This window comes from Daucus carota, chromosome 1 (assembly GCF_001625215.2).
Source record: "Daucus carota subsp. sativus chromosome 1, DH1 v3.0, whole genome shotgun sequence".
NCBI classification, from domain to species: Eukaryota; Viridiplantae; Streptophyta; class Magnoliopsida; order Apiales; family Apiaceae; genus Daucus; species Daucus carota.
The window spans coordinates 20,564,366-20,575,660 of NC_030381.2; the positions used below are offsets into that span (position 1 = coordinate 20,564,366).

Below are 11,295 nucleotides of genomic sequence, written 5' to 3' on the forward strand. Positions count from 1 at the left end.
CAAATTATGCATATACTGCTGCGGAACATATATTAATATAATAGAAAATGATTTTATAATGCAATACATTTGTAGTATAATGCAAATTACTACGTCATATTGCTGCAAAACATATATTAACATAATAGAAAATAAAATATAATGCAATATTTTTATAGGAAAATACAAATTACTACGTCATACTGCTGCGAAACATATATTAATATAGTAAAAATTTATTTATAATGCAATATTTTTGTAGAAAAATACAAATACAGTTATACCACGTAAATATTATACACTAATATGATTTAATAATTATACCGATATTTCTGTAGAACATAGAAAGTATGTTATCAACTAATATAACAAGCGATTTGATTAGAAGGTAATAATCAAATTTTAATACATATAATTAGAGCATTTAATGCATTCATTAATTACTTATAATCAAGTAAAAAAAGATACTAAATAACTAATATTAAATGCAGCATTTGATCATAACCATTGATTTAACAATAATCTAATGATTCAATATGAGTTCTAAGTTCTAATTTAAAACGGGTTCCAATTTGAACCTCACCCTATATATATATTTAGAACATTATATATATGATTCGTAAAAATATGTCTTAAAAAATATTCTTTTTCCCTGTTTTTAGTTATCCGTTTGAAAATTTAATATTTTAAAAATATGTCAATAAAATCTGTTTTCTTAATTACCTCTCATAATTTTATTTAAATGAATTGAATCATTTTTATATTTAAGTTAGTTAGATATTAGAAATTATAATACAAAGACAATTTTAAAAAATATACAAAATGATTATTTTATAAGATACAAAGAAAATATTTTAAGGATATTGTGTAAGAGGTTAATATATTTAAATATATGCATTAATATCATCGTATAAAATAACGTTCGGGTAGTAAGGTTTTTTTTTGTATCAAGAAATTGTTACTGAAGAATTTATAAATACAAGATGCAGCTACCCAATTTAAAATTTATTTGAGGACTAAAACATATATTTATAAATGAAAACTTATGTTTAATTAAATTAAATATGCAAATGATCTTTAATAATCCTTAAAGACAACTAAAATAATATTACTTTACTAATGAATTACCTGTGACACTTGGATATTGCCCTAAAGAGTTGGGCAAGTAATTCTCTTTTAATCTAATTGGAACAATAATATTAATAGATAATTTCATATCACATTCCACTATTTTGGTTTAAAAACAAATTATATTTTAACTATAAATAACTCAAATCATCGTGCTAAATAAATTTACATCCCTTTTATTAAATATGTATAAATTCGTGTATTTAACATTAAAAATCAAGAATCGACTCAATAATAAAGTAAACTAAGCGGTCACTAATTAGAATACCTACACATACAAAAGCATCAAAAATTTAAAACCCCAACACACACACATATAATTTTTAACATTTTTTAAATAAATGTTTTTTAACATTTTTTATATAATTGTTTTTCAAATTATATCATTTTTATAATTCACCGCTTATTTTGCTTTACGTTTGAACCGGTCTATGATTTTTAATATTAATGGTACAAATTTATAAATAATTGATGGATGGGTACAAACTAATTTAGCGAGATGAAATAACAGGATGAAATTTGAATTTTTCATAGTTATACTATAAAATTATTTCTGGAAAAAATAGTAGGGTGTGACATACAATTACCTTTTTTTTTTATTTCTTTGGAAAAAAACATGCAATTACTTCTTATATTAACCTTATACCTTAAATCAGTAGACCAAAATTTTCCTCAAATGCACCTACATTTTGGCCCAAAAGTCAAATTGATTGATTTATCTTGTGAGCATTAAAATATCATATCAAACTAGCAGTGCTGAACAAGAGGATGATTCTTGCTTTCTGTGTTTTTCAATCAACCCAACCTTAACTTTCCACCTACTGCTCTATCTTAGGTTACAATTGTCAGCTCAGATTTCGTTATATACTGCCCTGTTTAAAGAGCATATATTTTCCAGATAATCAAAAATAAACACAAATTTTGAAACAATAATTTATCACATTCATATTTCAAATTGTTTAAATTATAATTCAGAGATAATCAATGATATGCTAGTCTGGACAGTGTCCTAACACATCTTGATTTATAAAAAATTACTCCCTCCGTCGCCTGATTTCTATATACTTTCCTCTTTTAGATGTACCGTTCAATTCTATACACTTCAAAACATTCCTAAACTAGTAAACTTTTATAATATAAAAATCTCACACATCCACTACTTTCATCTACTTTTCCAAATCTATCTATTATATATTAATGGGTCCCACCATTTTACTCACATCCTCTTCTCTTTCCCATTACTTTATACTACGTTATACATTTTTCTTAATCTCCGTGTCCATCCCATATGTATATAATTCAAAGGTACGGAGGGAGTATATGACTAGTTAATAATAAATTCATACAATATTTTACTAAATTATCAATTATATTATTTGATTAAAAATATCTAATTTACCAAAAAAAATTGAAAATACTTGAATGGATAGTTCTAATTCCCCAATTTTACCACCAATCCTAATCCTGGCCCTTAATTACTGTTAGGGTACAAACCCCATCTTCAACTTTATTTTGGAGTACTATTATTGTGCTTACAGTATTAAATTTGGATCAAATACACAGTTGATGAGACAAAACCAAGACACAAAATTTAATACTACAAGAATGCGCGTTTGCTCAAGTGTCATGACTCACAAAGTCATGACTGATTATTTTTAGTGACAACTTGTAACAAACCGTACGTGTACAGCCCAGGTACACATGTACCTTATTTATTTCTTATTTTAATTAGTTTAAGTCATACTAATAAAATTATTGTTGCACACCTTACACTCTTAGTTGGCAATTGCTAATAAAATATTATCTTCATCCTCCTAGTAGGGATCTCAGATTCAGATATGGCCCTTGTATTGGTTAACACATTTAAATTAAGGTGTGATAGTTGTGATTAGTTTATTGTTTTAAATGAGTTGATAATATCAACAAATTTTACTTTTCCTGTTGGCTCATAGCTTGAAGGAAAATTTATAGCCAAATGATACTCAAAAAGTTGGACTAAACTCTCTGAAAATCAAGATGAGTGCCTGAGGCTAAGAAAAAAAAATTAGCGAAGAAATAAAAATGTAAAAATGTGGGTAAAGTACTGACAACGTATAAAATGGATATAGTTAGTGAAAAATGTAAGAAAACGGGATAAAATGGTAAAATCAACTGATATATAATTTATAAAGTGAGTGTAGTCGAAGAAAGTAGCCGATGTAATCAAAAATCTATTATTTTAAAAATGTTATATAATTGAATGAGACGTATAGAAAAATAAGCTGTATAAATGTGAATAGGGAGGGCGGGAGTAATATGGGGCTGTTTGGAAAAGGCTTAAAAACCGGGTTAGAAGCACTTATTTCATACCGTTTGTGTCAAGAAGTACTTATAAGAAGTTAGGAATTCTAGCTTTTATTTTGGAGTTTCTACTTATTTTCCAAACACTTTAATTACTTATAAGTCTTAATTTGTTTCTAATTTCTACTCTACTTTTTTATTTTAATCCAAAAATATTTATTTTAATCTCAGCCAAACACCATAGATGAAAGGGAAAGTGTACAGGATACATGACACAATGCGCAAGGTGCAGGTTGAGGGCACCTCGAAGAAGACAGCAGTTGAATATAAAAACGTTAAAAGAAAAGTAAAATCGATCCAAGTGTACATAAACAAAAACAATTGCTGCAAAACGCAATTAATAGACAAGTAGAGTCAAGCTTTGAGAAGGCAAATAATTTAGCTTTTGGCACGCTAGCAAGTAAACAAAACAATATAGTACTACTGGAGGGGGAACATGCACTTGCTTCATGGACATTGTTCATGAGAACAAGACAGATTTTTTATTTTTATATATTTAAATACTATATCATTCTATCAAAAGTTGCAAGTTTTGAATAGCTAGGCATCAAAATTTGAGATCTCCGCCTCTCGCCAATATTTTACTTGTCATGGATGCATTGATAACATGAATTCACTGCTTATTTTATCATCACCTCCAGGCCTCCAGCTTTGAAATTGAGCAAGTACAGCTTGTTTTGTAATGTAGGTGGTCCTCCTTCAATGTGCTTTGCAATTTGTTTACAAGAAAACATAATTTTCCCAGATTTTTTTTCGAATTTTTACGTACGAAGAAAATTTACTTGATATTCATGTATGTATATGTCAATATCGTAACTTCTTGATTTGACAAGAATTGAATTCTCGACATCTTACTGTACAGTGTGCTTCAAATTAATTTATTTTTGATTTTTGTTGATGGTGTTTTAAGTAAATCTGTTTTCTCATGAACAAAGTTTATTGCACAAAAATGAAATTATATTGTAGTAAGAGATGTAGATAACTAGGGAGCTCCCTAGGCATGTGATGAGAGTCATACTCCTAGAAGACAAGCAGTAGGGAGGAGAAGAGGGGGCAAAAGAAAGCCTTGAAACTCCACTTGGTCACTATCACTATCAGCTTAACTTTTTAAGGATTGAATCAGAATCAAATGGTAAGAATTTGAGTGTGAGAGTACAAAAGCACCCAATGAGGTTAAACAAAGACATAACAAACTCAGCTTATATATATGTATGTACAGTGTTCTACACCAACTGATTCAACAACATTTATCTTATCAAAGGAGGTGTATGGAGTAATAAACAAGATTTTTCCAAAATATGACTAATAATACATACATTTTACTAATAATACAATGCCAGCTTGCTTTTTTGTGGAGATTTAGTAGTGGGAAAATTTGGGAAGCAGCTGACTACAAGAACATCATCTCCACCAGGCAGCATTTTGTTTCTTGATTCACCAAAGAATGACCTTAGCTGTTGGAAAACTTGGCTTGGTTTCTGCAGAGTAGAGTTTTTTGTATCAGTATCAGTCATCATGGCCCATTTCCACATCTTCTTTTATGCTCATCTCTATCCCTTCAACTGCACCAAAATTGACCTCATCTGCTCCTATCGTCGACAGGGAATCGAAACCTGATCCAGCTTGAATTTCCTTGAAACTTGCCAATACTTGGATCATTGTAGGCCGTTTCCATTGCCGATCGTCTAAGCAAGCACACGCTATCTTTAAATGTTCTAAGAGCTCGATCATGAGGCTCGGGTCTTCTTTCAGTAGTTGTGGATCGAAAACATCGATTATTTTTAACTTTGTATGCTGTTTAACCCACCCCACAAGATTGTTGTCCCCGAAATCCATTGAGTCGGTTGGCTGTTTTCCTGTTAACAGCTCAAGCAGGACGACACCATAACTATAAACATCACCTTTCGTTGTGCATTTAAAACTCTGGTAGTATTCCGGAGGGACATAACCAGGTGTGCCCGCTAACGTGCTTACACTCAAGTGGGTGTCCATTGGATTCATTTCCCTTGCCATTCCGAAATCAGAAACTCTGGCCTCCAAATTTTCATCAAGCAAAACATTGCTGGATTTCATATCCCTGTGGATAATGTGAGGATCACAACTGTGGTGCAGAAATGCCAGTCCCTTTGCTGCTCCAATGGCAATTTTTCTTCTTGCAGCCCAATTTAGCTTGATTCCTATTTTCTTGCGGTCATGCAATACATCTTCCAGGCTTCCAAACTTCATGTATTCATAAACCAACAGCCGTTCGTCTCCCACCTTGCAGTACCCCAAGAGGGGTACAAGATTTCGGTGCTTGACTTTACCAATGGTCTCCATTTCAGCTGTGAATTCTCGATCCCCTTGCCCACTCACATGAATGAGTTTTTTGATGGCAACAACACTTCCATCCTTTAATTGAGCTCTATAAACATCACCAAAGCCACCTGAACCTACAAGTGTGTCGTTGTGAAAACCGTTGGTGGCTTCAAGAAGATCTGCAAAAGTGAGCTTTCTGAGTGGTTTATCAAATGTTGCAAGGTTGATACTTAAGGCCTCACGTGCACTAGTTAGTTTCCAACCACTATTTGCAGCACCAGAATGTGAATGACTTTCCATATAAGCTTCAAGGGCAGCTTCCTTCTTCTTCCTCCTTTTCCTGGTCTCGACCGCTATTAAAATAAAACCAAAGATGCAGAAAAGCGAGAACAACAGCCCCATTGCAATACTTCCAGCTAGAGACGCTTGTCTACGATTGGACTTCTTATGTTGACCACTAGAGTTTGCATTTGAACCTGGCCCGCAACGAGGAAGCGGATATCCGCAGAGGCCTGAATTGTTCAAGAATCTGTTTTCTGGAAAAGTATCAAACGGAGCAGATTCCGGGATCAAACCAGAAAGATGGTTGTTTGACAGATCAATGTCACCAAGGAAATTAAGGCCAGTCAAGGACTGAGGAATCGATCCATTCAATCGATTATACGACATATCGAGAATCGCAGCACACCTCATTTTCCCAAGCTCTTGAGGGATTGGACCAGACAGATCATTATGCCCCAAGTTGAGGATCTGGATATAGTACATGGACCCAAGCTCCTTTGGGAGACCGCCCTCCAACTTATTATAAGAAAGATCAAGGAAAATAATGGACCCATTGTTGTGAAATGTAGGTTCTGTGATGCCCCAGTAAACTCTAGTAAAGTTGCAAGGATGCCTTGTCGAAATTCTATTCAACTGCTCTTGTCGTATTCCTCCAAATTCAAGCAAATTCCCGGCTCCATGGCACTCCTTGCTGCCATCATTTTTAATATACCCATATGGCTTCTCAGTAAGCAATCCCGCAGCAATATTGCCAGATTGTTTAAACAGAGAAGGTGGGATAGTTCCGTTTAACAAATTTGTATTAAGATCCATCCATATCAAGCTGCGACAATCCCCCAATTCTGATGGAATGTTTCCGGTGAGCGAGTTGTTCCCAAGCTTAAGAATTGCTAAATTGGTCAGCTGACCAAATGAAGCAGGTATCTCACCACTCAACTGGTTATTCGACAAAGAAATCCAATTCAAACTAGTGCAATTACTTAAACTAGCAGGGATTGATCCAGTCAAATCATTAAAATCAAGTATCAAATTCTCAAGAGTCTTTATGTTCATCAACTCTTCTGGAATAACCCCATGAAGCTGATTCAACCATAATATTAAATCCCGAAGATTTGATAAAGACCCTAAACTTGGTGGAATTGTCCCGTTAAGATAATTAAAACTCAAATCAAGGGATTCCAAATTTGAACAATCACTAAGACTCTCTGGTATTGGACCAGTTAACTCATTATTTTGAAGGTACAACACCTTCAAACTATTTCTAGGATCTTGACAAATCCCAACAGGAATCACACCACTCAATTTATTAGAACTAACATCTAAAGTTTTCAACTTTGTCATTTTTGAGAAACTATCAGACAAGTCCCCAACAAAATAATTGAATCCAAACAGCATATCCTTCAAGCTACCCAACTTAAGAAGAGTATCAATTGGTAACTTACCAGAGAAATTGTTGTGAGAAATATCAAACTTTTCCAGAGAAGAGCAAGCACCAAAGTTTTCAGGGACAGAACCATACAAATGATTCACAGAAACATCCAACTCCACCAGACTTGGGCACAAATCAGCAAGATGAGGAGGCATAAGCCCTTGAAATTCATTGGCTGATAAATACAAAAACTTGATACTTCTACTTGGTATAACTGGAATCACTCCACCACCAAATTGATTATGGGTGACATTAAGAAAAGTAAGGTTCTTGCAAGAGGCTATAGAGCCACTTATATCACCATAAAACTTGTTCAATGATAAATCAAGATGGTTTAGAACCAAGAAATCATCAAACTTGGGGACCCCAACTGAGAAATTGTTAGCAGAAAGGTCCAGATACTCCAAGCTCTTGCAATCTTGTATGTGAGCAACAGGACCAGCAATTTTATTACCCTTCAAAGCTAAATAGCTCAGCTCAGAACAACCCCCTGATAATAACCAAGGCATAAAGTTTGGTCCAACAATCTTATTGTAAGAAAGATCAAGACTTTCAAGACTTAAGCTCAATCCTTTAGAATCACTAGCTGGGAACTCCATAAAATTCCCAGAAAGATTCAAAGATTTCAACTTTGTGCAAGAAGACAAGCTTGAAACATCAGAAACAGGGCCAGAAATGCTGTTTTCAGCTAGATCCAACTTTGTCAAAACAGGACTGCATTGAGATCTTGCTGAAAGACTCAACTTTCCTGTAATATTTGAGTTCTTGAGCAAAAGGGTCTCTAAATTTGGCAAAGTTAGCAAGAAAGGCTCAACCTTTACAAAATCAAGATGCAGCTTCTTGGTGCTCAGATCTATAGCCACAACTCTTGAGTTTATATTGCATGTAACACCACTGAACTCACACAAGCTGGTGCTTGTAGACCAATTAGGAAGCAGAGTTTTGTCTGAAATCAAAGACTTGAAAGACATGAGCTGCTGCAAGTCACTATTAGCTCCTAAAACAGAAGAAAACACAGCACAAACAAGGTAAAACAGCAGGAAAAGCTTGTGTGAGCTGAGAGAAAAGGCAGTGTAGAAAACATTATGAGGCTTCATATTGAAGTTTGAGCTGAAAAAAGAGATGGGTTTTTGATTTCAAGATATGGGTAGGTGTTTTTCTGCCATTAGAGAGGGAAAGAGAGGGGAGAGGTTGATGGCTAAGGTGGTGTTTGTTTGTATTATTTGGAGAGAGAGAGAGAGAGGGGGGGGTAAATAGGGTCAAAAGTCTGAGTGAGAGAGGAGAGATGGAGTATATATATATCTAGGAGAGAGGAGAGCACAGCTGGTGATCACATGGGCATGTGACCCATCTTTCTGTATTTATATGGGGAGGGTTCTGTGTATATATTATTAAATTATTAATATTGTTATTGTATGTTTGCATAATTATCAAGCAGTAAATAGGAAGGTGATGGGAGTGTCAAGCGTCTACATATTTTATTTCCAGTTTATGGCAAGCTTTTCAAATTCAGACTTGCTTTTTGAATAAATTATCATTCAGTTACGTCCTTGTCTAAATTTTTTCTATATTAATTTTAAATATTCACTTAAATCTAAATTAATTGATTTCGACTAAGATTTAAGTTTTGATTGCTCGAATATATTAGAATTTATATAATATTATTACATGGCTAACTTTTATCATCGACTTCTAAAAATGAGTTTATAATAAAATCACCTGAATTGGAATTGGGAAATAAGTGAAACCTTGTAAGTAATAAGTAATGAAATAAAAGATAAAATTTTCAATTTTTTATAAGTTTATGAATTTTTACACAAACGAGTTAAGAAAAAAAATAAGCGGGAAGCATGCATCCAAACATGCACTTAATAATACTTGCTAAACTGATCAATATTGGGAGGCGTATTACAACCAGTGTTCTAAAAATCCCCGATTTAACCGATTAATCTCTTGTAAGGTCGGCCACCGATTCGATTTTTGAAATCCGATTAATCCTTATATATATTTCTTAATCAAAGTATATATGATAAATTATTAAAATTAAAATACTATATTACTTTAAATGTGAATAATTATAGAGTTTATGAATATAGTAAATATAATAGTTACTAAATAGCTAATATAATAATAACTAAATATTAAAATAATATTTTAATATTAAAATAAATCCGATTTTCAGTCCGATTAATCCCCGATTTCCGATTAATCCCCGATTTCCGATTAATTCCTGAATCGGTACCTCAACTGATTAGGTCCGATTCCGATTTCTGCAACCCTGATTACTAACATGCCTCCTTTAATATATATTTACACGTATAAAATTGGTGTATGATTTCTCAGAAAGAAGTGAAAACTAAAAATCCATTTTTGTGCTTATAAAAAGGTAAAAGAAAAGGAGCAAGTGTTTGTCTCTCTAGGTTTGCGCGTACGTGTGATTAAGGATTGATCCATCACTTATCAGTTATCACTATCTACTTTTTAATACAGAGATTCCCATGCCATGCATTTCTTACTTGTTTTGACAATCTTTACCAGTAATCTCATATAATTAACACTAATATGTCACTAACAGTGCTAAATTAGTTAATCTCCTCTCTTAACTGCCAAGTGTTAATAGTGGGCTTGCTACAGTGAGAAATTTCCATAACTTACTTTTCTTGCTCCACCTCTGGTGTTCTTTTTATACACTTTTGATTCCACTTTTCAAAACATGAACATAATAACAAGTCTCCCAAATTATTTGAGGTTCATGTACCTGTCCTTGTTAATCTAATTCCAGGTCTTCCCTGTAAGAACAAAATTGCAAATATTCATCACATATATAGTGCATGTTTGGGCACCATTTATATATTAAAAAACAATTACTTTTTAGAAAATGAGTTTTTTAATAATTTTTTCGGATATAATGATAAAGATGTGTTTCATATTTATTATTTGACAAGAAAATAAAGACTTATTTCAGAAAAAAAAATGAATTTAATGTGTTTTCTTCAGAAATAAATTCTTGAAAATTAATTTAGCCCAACGATCACATAGTTTCATTCATATATTTGATGCTAGAAGATATATATGTTCTCAATAAATCTCGATACGAACAAGGATCGAGTTCAAGATTTTTGATGATGATTCGATTAGCATTTCATTTTTAATTAATTAAGAATGTTTTAAAATAATGAAATATTTATAAGTCTCTTAATTTTTGAATTTTATTGAATTTGAGGTTTGGTACTTGGTATGTAGGCCCTTGTAAACAATCTCTACATCCAGGACCATACATTATTTACTACCAACTTGATTACTTGCATGGCTCAACTTCACAAAAAGACAATGTCCATAATTCCGCTTTATATAAAAATTTTAATTACTACTACTAGCATAAATTAAAAATATAGAGTAATCTTACAATAAATTCACTGCGAAAAGAGTACTCCTCCGTCCCAGTCATTTGTATACAAATGGCTGGGACACGGAGACCAAGAAAAAATGTAAAAAATGAGTAAAGTTAGATGAAAAGTGAGTATAGTGGTGGGACCCATTTATATTTAATAATAGATTTGAGATAGTGGAGGAAAGTAGTGGGTGTAATAGTGTTTATATTATTATAGAATGGAGATAGTGGAGGAAAGTAGTGGGTGTAATAGTGTTTATATTATTATAGAATGGAGATAGTGGAAGAAAGTAGTTGGTGTAATGTTATTTTATATTATAAAAGTTACTACTTTTGATATGTATACAATTGGTGGGACGTCCCAAAAAAGAAACCGTAGACAATTCATCGGGACGGAGGAGTATCTAACAACAAAATTGCTGCAGAAATAGTATGTTTATTGCAGGCA

General features: G+C 32.7%; 1 protein-coding gene across 1 annotated transcript; it reads right to left on the reverse strand.

Moving 5' to 3' along the window:
- Positions 1 to 4,620: 4,620 nt before the first annotated feature.
- LOC108203837 (systemin receptor SR160) lies at positions 4,621 to 8,795 on the reverse strand. The gene has a single exon (XM_017373037.2). The coding sequence runs from the start codon at positions 8,551 to 8,553 to the stop codon at positions 4,954 to 4,956; it is 3,600 nt and encodes a 1,199-aa protein (XP_017228526.1). The 5' UTR covers positions 8,554 to 8,795; the 3' UTR covers positions 4,621 to 4,953.
- Positions 8,796 to 11,295: the final 2,500 nt, after the last annotated feature.

Bases quoted from the DNA above. Each gene is read 5' to 3' on its own strand.
- LOC108203837 (XM_017373037.2), bottom strand. From the start codon at position 8,553: ATGAAGCCTCATAATGTTTTCTACACTGCCTTTTCTCTCAGCTCACAC.